Raw genomic sequence first — 14,450 nt, forward strand, 5'->3', positions numbered from 1 at the left:
GCCGGGTCGGGCGTCGGGGCCACACGTCCGTCCGCGGGTCGCCGGGGCTGCGCGCGCCATGGAGCCGCGTTGCCCGCCGCCGTGCGGCTGCTGCGAGCGGGTGGTGCTCAACGTGGCCGGGATGCGTTTCGAGACGCGGGCACGCACCCTGGGCCGCTTCCCGGACACGCTGCTAGGGGACCCGGCGCGCCGCGGCCGCTTCTACGACGGCGCGCGCCGCGAGTACTTCTTTGACCGGCACCGGCCCAGCTTCGACGCCGTGCTCTACTATTACCAGTCGGGCGGGCGGCTGCGGCGGCCCGCGCACGTGCCGCTCGACGTCTTCCTGGAGGAGGTGGCCTTTTACGGGCTAGGCACCGCGGCGCTGGCGCGCCTGCGTGAGGACGAGGGCTGCCCCATGCAGCCAGAGCGCCCCCTGCCCCGCCGCGCCTTCGCACGCCAGCTCTGGCTGCTTTTCGAGTTCCCCGAGAGTTCGCAGGCCGCGCGCGTTCTCGCCGTCGTCTCCGTGCTAGTCATCCTCGTCTCCATCGTCGTCTTCTGCCTCGAGACGCTGCCAGACTTCCGCGACGACCGCTACAACCCGGGGCTCGCTGCGGTAGCGGCTGCCGGCCCGGTGAGGGGGGCGGGGCCTGGGTGGAGAAAGGCGGGGCTTGGGAGGAGCCGAGCCGGGGTGGGGGTACGGGGAGGCGGGGCCTCCCGGGAAGGAGGGGCCCGACTGTGGGTGGGCGGGCACCGAGGGGCTTGTCACGATACCTGCCCGCGATGGGTGGGGCTAGGGGCTCGAGAGGTGTGCAACCTAGGGACAGGGCCTGACCGGGGGAATCAATCTTTTAAAGGCGGGCTGGGGGCGGGGAAGGGATAGCCTCATGGGGGCGGGGCCCGAGGATCTAAGCAGGCGAATCTGCCAATCACAGGGCAGGGTTGAGACAAGGGCGGGAGGGCAGGAAGACCCCTACTTTAAGAAATGAAGCTGAGGGCTGAGAGACCTAAAAATCAGGGGTCTGTGCGGCTGGCAGTAACCAATAGAAAGACGGGCTAGAGGTGGTGAGAGTGGAGCTTGAGGGAGCTGGAGACAGAAGACCCAGGTGGGAGGAATCAGTCACAAAGTGGGGCTGAGAGGGCCCTGAGAGCCAGGGCCACAGGGCTTGGTGAGCAAACAAGGTGTTTAGCCATTGTAGTCTGGGCTTCTAGGGGCTGGTTAGGGAGGGCAGAGCACAAGGAAGCATGACCTGGGTGGTGACCCTCCCCATCTGGAAAATCAAAGCTGGGAGTGGGACTTTGGATGGAGCCTCACTCAGGAGACCTCACTTTAAGGAGCCCCCCCCCCCCCCAGTGAAGGATCAGGGACCATATAAGGTCAGCCGCACAGGCATGATCCCTAGAGCTCTGGAAAGGGATCTAGGACAGCTGGGTCACTGGAGGCCTGGGGGCAATGACTGCTGACCAATTTGTATGGAAGTAGTTGCACATTTGAATCACAAATGTGGCTGTTCATGTGTGTCCCAGCCCTGGTGTGGTCCTCTCTGAACCCCTTCCTCCCTGCAGTTCCCCGCTCGGCTGAATGGCTCCAGCCCAGTGCCCGGACCCCTGTCTCGCATGCCCTTCGATGACCCGTTCTTTGTGGTGGAGACGTTGTGTATCTGTTGGTTCTCCTTCGAGCTACTGGTGCGCCTGGTGGCCTGCCCGAGCAAGGCGGCCTTTTTCAAGAACGTGATGAACCTCATCGATTTTGTGGCCATCCTACCCTACTTTGTGGCGCTAGGCACCGAGCTAGCCAGGCAGCGGGGTGTAGGCCAGCCGGCCATGTCCCTGGCCATCCTACGAGTCATCCGTCTAGTACGTGTCTTCCGAATCTTCAAGTTGTCCCGGCACTCAAAGGGCCTGCAGATCTTGGGCCAGACGCTACGGGCCTCCATGCGTGAGCTGGGTCTCCTCATCTTCTTCCTCTTCATCGGTGTGGTCCTCTTCTCCAGCGCAGTCTACTTCGCTGAGGTCGACCGGGAAGACTCCCATTTCACCAGCATCCCTGAGTCCTTTTGGTGGGCGGTGGTCACCATGACCACAGTTGGCTATGGAGACATGGCACCCGTCACTGTGGGTGGCAAAATAGTGGGCTCCCTGTGCGCCATCGCTGGAGTGTTGACCATTTCCCTTCCTGTGCCGGTCATTGTCTCCAACTTCAGCTACTTTTACCACCGGGAGACAGAGGGTGAAGAGGCTGGGATGTACAGCCATGTGGACACGCAGCCGTGTGGCCCACTGGACGGCAAGGTCAATGGGGGGTTGATGGATGGGGAGATGCCTGAGCTACCACCTCCACTCTGGGCCCCCCCTGGGAAACACTTGGTCACTGAAGTGTGAGGGACAGTTGAGGTCTGCAGGACCTCACGTTTCCTTGGAGGGAGGGAGGGAGGGGTAGAAGGGAAGGTTAGGGGGAGGGGGTTGGGTTTAGGAAGAACTAGGTTAAGTGGTAATGAGTTGGGGAACACTGAGTCTTGTTGGGTCTTGAGCTGTGGTTTGGTAGCTCCCGTGGGTACTTCCTTAATTGACGGTGAATGGCCATGAGTTATAATGAGTTGATGGGGAGGCTCCTTTGGTTTGTACTACACTGGGTTGTGCAAGACTTACGGAGTCTTTCATGGTAAATGTTGAGACAGATTTGGTCACATAGTTTTGTTTTTTAGGTCCTTGTTGGGCTGGGCTGTGTTGTTGAGTTGGATGAGTCTTGTCCAATTGCATTGTGCAGGATTCTGTAGTTTTATGAGTCCCCTAGGGCCATTTTGGATCAAGTTAGGTGGTCACCCACGGCATTGTTGGGACTGAGTGCGTGTTCATGCATGGTGTTGTGGAGCTGAGTTGAGACATGTTGAAAATTCTGTGGCTTTGTGATTCTTCTAGGGCTATGTTTTTTTAGGTTCTGTGAACTTGTGAGTCACGTAGAAATACAAAGAGTCAAGTGATTGAATGTGAGCTTTCTAGGTCATGTTAGGGTAAGCCAGGATGTGTATGATGGTCTGAGTCTTTCAGGGTTCTGTTGGGTTGAATTGTGTAGAGTAATGTAGCTGGAAGTTTTGAGGGGCTACACTGAGATGAATCATATCAAACTATATAACCATATGAGTCTCGTAGGGGTATGCTGAGGTGAATTACCCCAGGTTGTGTCATTGTGAGTCCTGTAGGAATGTTAGGTTGAATTGGACTGTGCGTATGGGCTCCACTGGGCCATGTTGGTTTGTTTTGCATTTAATGGTAGCATCAGGACCCAAGAATAACAACACTGGGGAAGAATCATGTATCAGGGAGAAAGTGTGGCATTAGGGACTCTGCAAGACAAACAACCGACTTGCCCAGTGTCATTTACTGTAAGGGGTGGGGCTGAGTGCTGAACCCCCAGATTTAGTTGTTTGTGCAGAGGGCCTCCGGGTGAGCTAGGAAGATGTAGACAGTCCTTCCATTTACTCTACACCCGCTTCATTTTGCCATTCATACCCTCTCTACTTGTCCTCCCCTACAGTTTTTCTTCTAACCATGGAGCTCAGAGCTGCAAGGGAAGGGGAAAGGGGAAGAATCTGTACTTTGTACAGGCATGATGGGAGAGAAGGGGACAAAAACCCAAATGAGGGGACAGAGACCTGGAAGTGATAAAGACTCAGAGAAAGAGAGAGATAGAAACCCAGAAGAGAGGGAGCAAAGACCCAAAGAGGGAGGAAGAGAGATTTAGGGAGAAGGAAACAAGGACAAAGACCCAAAGAGATGGGGAGATGGAGACCCAGAGGAGGGGGGTCAGAAACTCCAAGGAGAAAGAGAGATAGAGACCAAGAGTGGGACATGGAAATGGGGGTGTGTGTGTCAGACACCTGGAGAGGGACAGGCACCAGAGCTGGAGCCAAACCAGGGCACCCCCGGAGAAAGAGAACCAAAAAAGGAATAGAGAGAAAAAAATCCGTGCCTCTGAACCCAAGAGATATGCAGAGTCTTTCTTCTACGGAATCACAAAGGGATCCCAAATCAGGGAACCCCACCCTATCCTCCCACAGCTCAGGAAGAATGTCAGGTAAACTTGGGAGCTCTATTTTCCAGGGGAGAAACTAGAGTCTTAGGGCAGGGGAGTAGCTTCCTGGGGTCCCATGGCACTTCCCAGGAGCTGGGGTTTATGGCAGGCTGTCCGACTCCCCCTGTCCCATCAGCCTGCAGGTGTCCTCCGGCCGAGTTTCTCTAGAACCAAGAAACTGAGGCTCAGAGGGGAGGGTGGGATCCAAGGCAGGAAGCCAAACGTTTTCAGGCGGCTTTCAGTACCAAAAGGGCATTTGGAGGAGGAGAGGAGAGGAGAATGCCTCAATCACGAACACATAGAGGGCTTCCTACGTGCCAAAACATCATCTGAAGTCCTTTACTTTTATTAATTTATTAAAACCAGTGGTTTACAGAGTGGTGGTGTTTTTATTTTCAGCCATTGGCCCCTCCCTTTTTGGGTCCAGTGAAATCTTACTTTGATGCGGTGTGGTTCCTCCGAGGGGACTGGTCTGAGGGACACACACGTCCACGGAGTCCTTCTTGGTGACTCAGAATGCAGCTACGGAATTCAGTCTGGAAACCCGTGATTTAATCCAACTCCCTTTTTTATACAGAGTGACAGTAGAAGGGACAGATGGTGGGAAGAGTTTGATCAAGGTTGAAAGCCATAGAATCTGTAGGTGGTCCCTTCCCTCTGAAATGGAAAGTCACATCTGGAGACAGAAATGGAGATAGACCCCCTCACGGTGACAGACACAAGGCAGAGTCTGGGTCCCAGCAGAGACCCGAAGAGGAGGAGACACATGCAGAGAGGAACCAAGACCTGGAGAGATGACACTGAAGGGGCAAAGGGAGAGCAGGAGGGCAGTGACCTAGGAGGGGGGAGTCAGAGACCCCCTCCAGAGATCTGCAGAAGCTGGGAAGCCAACCAGAGAGGAGAGGTCAGAGATCCAGAGAGAGGGAGCGGGGCTAGAGGCCCAGAGAGGGAGAGGGGGACAGAGACTGGTCTACTTTTCTTTGAAAACTTACCTGTGTGACCCCATCAGAGACCAGAAGTCACATAGAGTGTCTCTGGTAGGGAGTGGGACCTGTTGGGTGCTTAGGGATGGGGTTGGGGGGAAGTGTGGAGAGGTCAGGGAAGTAACCCCAGGGGACACTCAGACTGGGAAGTGCCCCTCCTCCACCCTCAGTAAACAACCCACAGCTACCTTCCACAGCCTCCTACGTTGCCTTTGCCTTGGCGGGGACTGGGAAAAGGAGAGGGGAACACCCTAATCCGGGGACACCCTTCCTGCCACCTTGCCATGCTATATTTAGGCTGATGGAGGGGTATGGGATGACCCCCTGCCCCTCCCAAGATGGATATCAGCTTTCCTCCTAAAATAGCTCTGGGGGAGGGGTGGAGGGCCTGGGACTCTAATTCCATCTGACCTCAGTCTGTCTGAGGATCTCTCTCTTCTCACTGGGTCTCTGTCCCCCTTCTGGGATTGTGTCCCCTTCTCTCGAATGTCAAGTGTCTTTCCTCTCTCTAGGTTTTTGTCCCCCCCCCCCTTTCTCTCCATTTCTGTGCCTTTCCCATCTCCCTTTGTCACTCATTTTTTTTTTCCTCCAAGCAGGTCGTTGTGTTCCCACATCAAATCCTTGTCTATCTCTGAGTCCTATAATACCTTGAATTTCTCTTATCTGAGTTCAGGACAGACCCTCTCCCCAGTCCCCACCCAGGAAATTCCAGCAGAGGGGACTCTGTGGGAGAACACCCCCAACACCATATCCACTGTCTCCCAGGGCCTGGGGCCTTATCGCTGCCCAAGTCCAGCTGGTTAATGTCTGGCCTAGAGCTCCTGGGAAAGTGGGGATGAGAGCAGAGGGTGGGAATCTGCCCAGAGATTGACACTTAATTGGCAACAGAACGCAAAGAAATCTCAGGCCCAGACTCCCGGCTCTAAGGAAAAGAGGGAGCTGCTGTCAGGACTCCTAGGTCTGAGGGAGGAGGGGGTTGGGGGTCCTGACTCCTGGGTCTGAGGGAGGAGGGCCTGGTAAGGACTCCAGGGTCTGAGGGAGGAGAGGGCTGGGGCGGGAAGCAAACTCCTGGGTCTGAGGGAGGAGGGGCTTGGGGTGAGAACTCCTGAGTCTGAAGAAGGAGGGGCTGGGGTCGGATCCCGACTCCTGGGTCTGAAGGAGGAAGGGACTGGGGGTGCCCAGACTCCTGATTCTGAGGGAGGAGGGGCTGGGGATGAGAACTCCTGGGTCTGAGGGAGGAGGGGCTGGGGGTCAGAACTCCTGGGTCTGAGGGAGCAGGGGGCTGGCGCCTGGCCTCCCGGAGCTGAGACGGGCCAGTTGCTGAGCGAGCCAGGCCGGCCTTCCGAGGTGCCGGCACGCGTCTGGAAGGCGGGATCCCCCGGCCCCTCCTCCGCCGTCGGGCACCGCCCCGCCCCCGCCCCCGCCCCCGTCCGGGCCAGCCGGAGAGTGTGCGGCGAGGAGCCGGCGGGCGAGCTGGCGTCCTTGCAGCCGACGAGCGGGAGGAGGAGCCGCGCTGCGCTAGGGGCAGCGGAGAAGCCGAAGCGGGCGCCCCAGGTAAGAGCCTCCGCGCCTCCTCCCCCGGGATTCCGGCGGCTGGGTCGCCCTGCCCCCGGGTAGGGAGGGACGGGGGCGGGGCCAGAGGGGGCGGGGCTTGGCGGAGGAAACTGAGGCAGGAGCGAAGTCCTCCAGACATGCCGCCGGTTACCCCCAGAGGGGTCTCAGGAGACCATTCCCCCAGCTCAGATCTTCTTTGGGAGGAGGGCTTTGGGAGTTCGTAATTCTGGATACCTGGGGAAGAGAGCCCTGAACTCCAGAGCTCCCAGGTCTGAGGGAGGAGGGCGCTGGGGGTCTGGACTGCTCGGGCTTTCAGGGAGGAGGGTGCTGGGCTCCTGGACGCCAGCACGTGAGAGAGGGAGCTGGAGATCTAGACTCCTGAAGGAGGAGGAGGCGGGGAACCAGGACTTTCGGGTCTGAGTGAGGTGGCGGCCGGGAACAGGGACTTCTGGTCTGAGTGAGGAGGTAGCTGTCCTGGTTGGATCGGCATCGTTGGGTCTCTTCACACCCTTCTTTCCATTTCCCCATCTCGGAGCCAAGGCAGGCAGCCACTCCAGGTATGTGCGGTAGACGTCTTGGACGGGCCCCGGCCTGTCCTGTGAGGATAGAACATTCCAGGAAGCAGCCTCAGGAACCCAGGGCTTCTTGAGTGTGGGCCCTCAGGGACCCGGGTGTCCAGACCAGCGCCACCCCCACCCTGTCTGGGAGATGAATGGGCCGTGGAGGATGTAATCTTTTCCAGCCTCCTCTATCCTCCCCCCTCCGCCCCCACCCTCCTAACTCCCGCCTCTCTCCTCACCTCCCCCATCTGCTTCCCATCCCAGCCAGGAGCCATCACCTGGTCAGGGAAGGGGCCTCTGGGAAGGGGGCGCGGCCTTGACTCTTGGGTACCCTGCACTTTAAGAGGAACGCTGGGAAGGGGAGTGCTCAGGCCTCCTCCCCCACTTGCTCACACAACCTGCCTGTTCCCTTCTTCCCCTAGGTGGCTGCCCCTTCCCTCTCCTGAGATGTCAGGAAAGGGGGGACCACCTGTGTCCCCCACAGGGGCCCCCCAGAGCCTGGGGGCCCCCAGCACTGGAGCCTGGAGGTGGACGAGGTGCTGACAGGTCTGGTAACCACCTGCTGCTTCCTACTTCTCTCCACACCACTTTTCCAGAACCACAGACTTCCAGAATATTGCAGAGAAACTGTAGGGTCCACGCCCTCACCACTATCTCCCAGCCGCTGGTTCCTTCCTTCCTTCCTCTTTTTTCTTTTTCTTTTTTTTTTTTTTTTTAAGATTTTATTTATTTATTTGTCAGAGAGAGAGGGAGAGAGAGCAAGCACAGGCGGACAGAATGGCAGGCAGAGGCAGAGGGAGAAGCAGGCTCCCCGCCGAGCAAGGAGCCCGATGTGGGACTCGATCCCAGGACACCGGGACCATGACCTGAGCCGAAGGCAGCTGCTTAACCAACTGAGCCACTCAGGCGTCCCTCTTTTTTTTTTAAGATTTTATTTACTTGTCATAGAGAGCTCGCACAAGCAGGGAGAGCGGCAGGCAGAGGAAGAAGCAGGCTCCCACTGAGCAAGGAGCCCGAGTTGATCCCAGGACCTTGGGATCATGACCTGAGCCAAAGGCAGATGCTTAACCAACTGAGCCACTCTGGTGTTCCCCCGGTTCATTTCTTGGATAGGGAAACTGAGGCCCCACACGGGAGAGGAAATGTCTTACCTTCTCAGTGGCAGTGTTGAGCTGAACTTGGGTCTTACTAGGATCCCAGAACATGGTTTTTCTTAGAATTTGAAACCTCAAACTTCCTCTAGGCTGCAGGACTTAGGGTCCCGCAAGGCTGTAGGTAAGGGTAGGATTCAGGGCAGAGTTGCTCTGACGGGGCTCCTACTTCTGGCGTTTGCTGGCTGTGTGATCTGGTATCAGTCACTCACCTCTCTGAGCCTGTATTTCTCCATTTTCTGATTTGTTGGCTATTATTGGCAATAGTAGTAGAATAATTATGATTAATTCAGAAGTTGGGTGTTATGTAAGTCCTAGAATATAAGGTCCTCCCAAGGTTCTAGAGCAAGGGCTTCCCATAGTTCTGGCATTCAGGTACCCCTGGAGTTCCCAACCTCTACCCCCCTCCCCCACTAGGTTTTTATCCTCATCTCTAACCCCAGCTTCCCTCTCTATCCTCAGGTGCTCAGCGAGATGCTCCCCAGCCCCTCCTGCTCCCTCCCCATCCTCCTCCTTTTCCTCCTCCCCAGTGTCCCAATGGAGTCCCATCCTCCGCCCTTACCACTGCCCCCATTTCTAGCCCCTGAATGGGACCTCCTGTCCCCCCGAGTAGTTCTGTCCAGGGGCACCCCCGCTGGACCGCCTCTGCTATTCCTGCTGGAGGCCGGGGCCTTTGGGGAGCCAGCAGGCAGCCCTGCCAACCGCAGTCGGCGAGGGGTGAGCGAGACAGCACCAGCAAGTCGCCGGGGAGAGCTGGCTGTGTGTGATGCGGTCAGCGGCTGGGTGACGGACCGCCGGACAGCTGTGGACCTGCGTGGGCGTGAGGTGGAGGTGCTGGGCGAGGTTCCTGCGGCTGGAGGCAGCCCTCTCCGCCAGTACTTCTTTGAGACCCGCTGCAAGGCTGACAGCACTGCTGAGGAAAGTGGCCCTGGTGGGGGTGGGGGAGGCTGCCGGGGTGTGGACCGGAGGCACTGGGTGTCTGAGTGTAAGGCCAAGCAGTCCTACGTGCGGGCATTGACCGCTGATGCCCAGGGCCGTGTAGGCTGGCGATGGATTCGAATTGACACTGCCTGCGTCTGCACGCTCCTCAGCCGAACTGGTCGGGCCTGAGGCCCCTGCTCAGGAATTGGGCAGGCAGAGGAAGAAGATAGCTGGATGCTGAGGGACCGCAGGGGCGGCCTGACTGCTCTGGGCCTCAGTTTGGGAACTTGTGAAATGGTCACAAAATCACAGCTTTCCGAGTTGGAGAGCTCAAGCCATACAAGACAGTGAAACCAAATGGGGTTTTGAAGAATGAATAGGAGTTCTTCTGGATGAACTTGAGGGTGATGATGATGATGATGATGATATCCAATACTTTCTGAGTGTCTACTGTTTATCAGTGATAATACACAATTTGTCAGATCAACTCTGGTGGATTTAACCATCGGAGGAACTTCAGCTTCTAAATTGCTAACTGCTTGATCTCGGAGGACATCTTGCTCACCCTGGAGAGAGTGACAAGGAAGTGATACATCAAGAAGTGGTGGGGGAGTATAAAAGCGGACACATAAGCAACCAGCTGGGAGCTGGGGTTTGAATGAGAAATCTTACTTGGTCACATGGGGAGAGTGTTGGCTTAGAATGTTCTGTCTTAAGGTAGTAAGCTAGCCATCACAGTAGGAGCACAAGCAAGGTTGAATGATAAGAGGTCAGGATGCTGGAGAGTTTAACCCTGTTGGGGAGTTTCTGTCCCAACTTTTACCCCATCTTTGGAAAGAAATAGACCTTAGAATCATCCAGCTTGAGTATGGTATAAAATTCGGACCAATTGACCTGACTCCTGGCTAGGATCAGGGGTCATGTGGACAGTGGTAGGCTTCAAGTGGTTCAATAAAATCCAAAAGAAGAAGTAGCCCCAGGGGCCTGAACGAGGGGTTCAGTGGGACCTGGGATCAGGTTGCAGAAGATAGCCTCAGTTTTCCCCATCTGAAGAATGGGTTAGTGGGATGAGCTAATGGGAGCTGAGAAGCCAGAGCCCTTGACCAAAAGGTCTTTAAAGTGAGGAAGTGACAAGGGAAGTCAGGAGTAGACCCCACACCTTCAGGATACCCCCTTCATGTATCACCAGTCCATACCTTAAGCCTGTTTCCAACACACACACACACACACACACACAAAATATCTTTTAGAACCAGTTTTAGGCTAAGGACTGAGACCATAGACACACACCCCCCATTCCTCCGCCAACACAGACTGGGCCCCTGGGAAGGGTAAGGGTGAGCGGTTCTGGCTGCCTCTATTTCTACATCTCTGTGTTTCTAGGTCTGTGGTTCCCACTCTCCGTTTTGTCACCTCCCTCTCTGTCTCTTGTGTCTGGGTCAGTAGCTCTCTGTCTCTGTTTCTCATCCATTCTTGCCTGTGTTTCTTTCTCATCAAAGTTCTTTCCACATCCCCTCCCCTCTCTTCTTGCTAAGTATTTCCCTGTGTCTGTGTCTGTGGGTCTCTCCCTCGTCACCCACCCCCATAACCAGGTGGAAGTTTTCAACAAAATCAAAGGCAGGCAGGGCAGATGAAGGCCAAGCCCTGGGCTGACGCCTCCAGCACACACAGGGAGGGAGGGAGAGACCTGGGGAAGTCTGGAAATCGTTACCCCTGAGGTAGGCAGGCCTGGCAGAGGGAGGAGGGGGCTGAGAGAGTTGGGACCCCGTAGGAAAGGGGACTGCTTCTCATGGATTCCCTGATGGCAGTGGGTGGTCTCCGTCCTCCTCCTCCCCCTCCGGGTCTCCGTCTCCCTCAGGCGGGGTTCTCTGTCTCTCTAAAATTCCCTACAATTTGAGCTATTCCCCCTTCCTCCCTCCTCCCCCTTTCAACCCTTCACTCTCTCTCTGGGACTCCCCTCCCCCATTTCTCTGAGTTTCTGTGCCCTTCCCTCAAAGTCCCAGTCGCTCTGACCCTGGGTCTCTTTCTCACTCTGTCCAACCATTTACACACCTGCAGGCCTTCCATTGGCTGAGCTCAGGGTGGGCGGGTTCTGTTACCTGGGGCAACAGGAACAACAAGCCTGCCCCGGCGTGGCTCCCCCGCAGGGGTGGGACCATGGCTGGTCGGACCCTAGCTCTGCGCTACGGTCCCCCATGGTCCCCAATCTCTGGGACCGAGGTGCCTGGATCCTGGCCCAACTGGCATCTCACCAGCAGTGGTGTCGCCCACCACGTTATCCCGCCTGTTTCCTTTCCCCCGCCCACTGTGCAGGTGAGAGGACCCTGGGTTCCTGGCCAGGAGACCCAGGTTCCTGTGTCTGAAGGAGAGGCCTGGGGGTCCAGACACCTGCCGAGGGAAAAGGGGGTTTGGGGCGCGGGCTCCTCTCTGACTGAAGCAGGAGTGTCCCCGAGTCCTGGATCTGAAAAAAGAGGGTCCAGGGAACCTGGAGGCCTGGGACTGGGGGGAGGAAAGGGTTGGGGACCGACTGGGAGAGGTCAGGGCTCGCGGGCCGGACTTTAACTCTTTTAGCTGACGTCCTTCTTCCCAGTACACGGTCGCGGAGCCCCTGCCACCGGCCGCCAAGCAGGATTTGCACATCTGGGATTTTGATGAGGTCATCAGCAGATGGGAGACAACCTCTGGCTCGGCTTACGTGCCTAAGCAGCACGGCGGGCCGTACGCACAGCCCAGGGCCCCAGAGCCTTCGGACCCCACGAGAACTGTGGGGATCAAGGATTTAGACGAAAAGGTAACGTTCTGGGATGCAGAGGTCTCAGGGGACAGGGCTGGGGATGGCACTGGAGTACCGCGCACCCTCACGTTGGATCTCCGTGTCGCCTTCCCGCAGCTCAGACACCGTGGCTGGCGCCTCCCGCTGATCACGAAGCACCAGTGCAGTGAGATGCGGGCGCAGTACACGGGTTGGCCCGACCCGGATCAGCAGCGCCCCACCTTCTACGTCGGGCCCCAGCCCCTGGAGCTTGCGGAGCACCTTCGCGGAGGCCCTTCCCAGGTAAAGGAGAACACCCGTTGCCACCGCGGAAAGAGCTTGTAGCGCCTGGGGCGGGGTCGGAGGGGTTCTGCGGCTGGGGACCAGGCTAGCAGACCCTGGGGTGGAGAATTTTGAGTCTGGGGTCGTGGGCAAAAGGTCTGGAACGGAATCGGGTTACAGAGTATGGGGGTGTAGCTTGGACCTTTTGAGGTAGGGTCAGGAGGAGGAGGGGCCTGGAGACCGAAATCCCAGCTCTGAGGCTGAGGCCACCGCAAGTAAATCCCGAGTGGGCGGGGGCTTGTGTAGGAGGGAGTTTGGAGGCGCAGGGTCCCGGCGCGGAGGCGGGGGGCGGGTCTTGAACTTTCCGAGCCAAGGTCGGGAGGCGGGGGTAGGCTTTCCCGGAGTCGACCCGCTCGGAGGAAAGGTGGCCCGAGGTGCGGCTGAATTCCAGGGACGGGAGGTGGAAGCCAGGAGTCTGGGGGCGGAGCTGGGAAGGTTTTTATGTGGTTGGGGCCTGGGCTTTGTGTTCGATGACCCGCAAGTGTTTGGATTTTGGAGTAACCCTAATAAGGGTTTTGATATGGGGAGCGAAGCTAAAGTGCGCTAGCTTGCGATTGGTCAGGAAGGATTTGGATTCTCGGGGCGGGTGTGAGGGTCTGTTGGGTCGAAGCGGAAACCTGAGTCTAGCGACCCAGGGCCTTGAATGCGGCATGAAACCTTTCTTGCTCATCCCTCCTCCCTGGATCCTCCTCAGGCTTTAATCCCTTGGACAAAGAACCCCGAGCTGGCCGGCCGGCCTTTCACAGTGTCTGACCAGGGCGTCTTGGACCGCCGTCAGCTCTATCTGACCACCTCGGCCAAGGACTTCCGGACCTACCCTAAGTGAGCCTGGGTCCTCGCTCGGCGCCGCCCCCCAGCGTGGGCCGGCGGGACGCCGAACCCGGGTGTCGGCTCCCCCTTGTCCGACTCAGGTGCCTCAGCCTTCAGCTCCCGCACGCTCAAGAAACCGAAGTTCAGACCCCAGCCCCTATCTTTTTTAGCGCCCTGGTTTCCTTAGTGTCAACTCTCAGGAATACGAAACCTGCCACTTGCCCAAGAAGGGGTTCGGGACCAGGGGTGGGACCCTGAGGGTCCAGGGCGGGGCCTGTTTTGGTTCCCAGATACTCCTTCCCTTGGATTCGAAAACTCCAGATCCCAGGCCCTTAAGGACCTCCAGGACCCAGGAATCCAGGCTGGGGTTCCCCAGCCCCTATCCTTCCTGAGGGGTCCCCGAATCCTACAAATGTGTCCTTGCCTCGAAGCACAGGAGTTCAGGTCCACAGGTTCCGCAGAACGCGAGGTCTGAATCTCAGCCTTGTCCCTAGGAACCAACTGTGCCTTCCCTCTCCTGCATCTCTCACCAACAGGAAGGAGTTATCTAGATATCCCCGCAAGGACTCGCTGACCTCCTGGAGCTTTGACAAGACGCCTCAGGCCTGGGAACATGACCCACAGAGGCCACCCTGTCCGCGCCCCTCTCGGCCGCCAGGGATCCGCGTGCCCCACGTCCACCCGGTGATGACTGCAGTGCCACACCGCGGGGCGTTGTCTCTGGCTCAGGAGTCCTACAGACCCCCGCTGCACCCCCTCCTCGGGCTCGACCGTTTCTGCTCGCTGGAGCTGCCCTGGGGCGGGCCCCACTGGAAGCCAATGTCGGGGATCTACAGCCTGCCGCAAGCCTACCGCACTGAGAACTCCACCTACGGCAGCATGAAGCCTGCGGGGGTCTGAGCCCGCAGCGCCAGCCCCCCCCTGGACACGCCCCCCCTCCCCGGGCGCGGAGCTAAGATCGGGAACCCCGCCCATTACGTGGGAGTGAGACCAGGACCCGCCCACTGAGCTGTGGGCGGGGCGACTCCCCACACTTGACCACACTGCTGACGGGGGCTGGGGGGACTGGGCAGGGAGGTGGGAGCTGAGCGAGAAAAATGAACTTTGGGGCTGTAGGCTCGCGGGCGGGACACTCCCTCTGCGACAGAGGGGGCGGAGCTTCTTAGTCAACGACAGAGTTAAATAGCCTAAACCATGCCCATTGCTGGTGTCGGCTCTGGGAGCCTGGGTTTGGGGGGAAACGGGGCTCCCGCTGAATCCCTTGCGGAAGGAAGGCGCATCTGCCTGCGGGTGGCCACAGAATCCAATACTGAAGCCACGCCCCTC

The 14,450-nt window shown here is 57.9% G+C and overlaps 3 protein-coding genes across 5 annotated transcripts; all 3 read left to right on the forward strand.

The window, feature by feature from the left end:
• Positions 1-6,057, forward strand: KCNA7 (potassium voltage-gated channel subfamily A member 7). Its single transcript, XM_004767354.2, has 2 exons — positions 1-613; positions 1,546-6,057. The coding sequence occupies exons 1-2, from the start codon at positions 59-61 to the stop codon at positions 2,359-2,361; spliced, it is 1,371 nt and encodes a 456-aa protein (XP_004767411.1). The 5' UTR covers positions 1-58; the 3' UTR covers positions 2,362-6,057.
• A 387-nt stretch (positions 6,058-6,444) lies between these two features.
• On the forward strand, positions 6,445-9,707 carry NTF4 (neurotrophin 4). Of its 3 annotated transcripts, none has more exons than XM_004767359.3 (3): positions 6,445-6,588; positions 7,571-7,694; positions 8,762-9,707. In XM_004767359.3, exon 3 carries the CDS (start codon positions 8,774-8,776, stop codon positions 9,407-9,409), a length of 636 nt encoding a protein of 211 aa, XP_004767416.1. In that variant the 5' UTR covers positions 6,445-6,588; positions 7,571-7,694; positions 8,762-8,773; the 3' UTR covers positions 9,410-9,707. The 3 variants fall into 3 exon arrangements, with proteins under 3 accessions (XP_004767416.1, XP_004767415.1, XP_044932986.1); XM_004767358.3 differs by lacking the exon at positions 6,445-6,588 and adding an exon at positions 6,604-7,145; XM_045077051.1 differs by lacking the exon at positions 6,445-6,588 and having other exon boundaries at positions 6,604-7,694.
• Positions 9,708-11,312: 1,605 nt separating this feature from the next.
• On the forward strand, positions 11,313-14,321 carry LOC123391175. Its single transcript, XM_045077049.1, has 5 exons — positions 11,313-11,533; positions 11,811-12,011; positions 12,111-12,275; positions 13,009-13,136; positions 13,661-14,321. Exons 1-5 carry the CDS (start codon positions 11,378-11,380, stop codon positions 14,022-14,024), a joined length of 1,014 nt encoding a protein of 337 aa, XP_044932984.1. The 5' UTR covers positions 11,313-11,377; the 3' UTR covers positions 14,025-14,321.
• Positions 14,322-14,450: the final 129 nt, after the last annotated feature.

Source organism: Mustela putorius, unplaced genomic scaffold (assembly GCF_011764305.1).
Source record: "Mustela putorius furo isolate JIRA1106 unplaced genomic scaffold, ASM1176430v1.1 tig00000196_pilon_pilon_pilon, whole genome shotgun sequence".
Lineage (NCBI taxonomy): Eukaryota > Metazoa > Chordata > Mammalia > Carnivora > Mustelidae > Mustela > Mustela putorius.

What these genes read in the sequence shown, in the direction of transcription:
- NTF4 (XM_004767359.3), top strand. Translation starts at nt 8,774, where the DNA reads ATGCTCCCCAGCCCCTCCTGCTCCCTCCCCATCCTCCTCCTTTTCCTC.
- LOC123391175 (XM_045077049.1), top strand. Translation starts at nt 11,378, where the DNA reads ATGGCTGGTCGGACCCTAGCTCTGCGCTACGGTCCCCCATGGTCCCCA. An exon ending in TCAAGGATTTAGACGAAAAG is followed by an intron (nt 12,012 to 12,110) that starts GTAACGTTCTGG and finishes GCCTTCCCGCAG; the next exon opens with CTCAGACACCGTGGCTGGCG. An exon ending in GACTTCCGGACCTACCCTAA is followed by an intron (nt 13,137 to 13,660) that starts GTGAGCCTGGGT and finishes TCTCACCAACAG; the next exon opens with GAAGGAGTTATCTAGATATC.
- KCNA7 (XM_004767354.2), top strand. Translation starts at nt 59, where the DNA reads ATGGAGCCGCGTTGCCCGCCGCCGTGCGGCTGCTGCGAGCGGGTGGTG. An exon ending in CGGTAGCGGCTGCCGGCCCG is followed by an intron (nt 614 to 1,545) that starts GTGAGGGGGGCG and finishes TCCTCCCTGCAG; the next exon opens with TTCCCCGCTCGGCTGAATGG.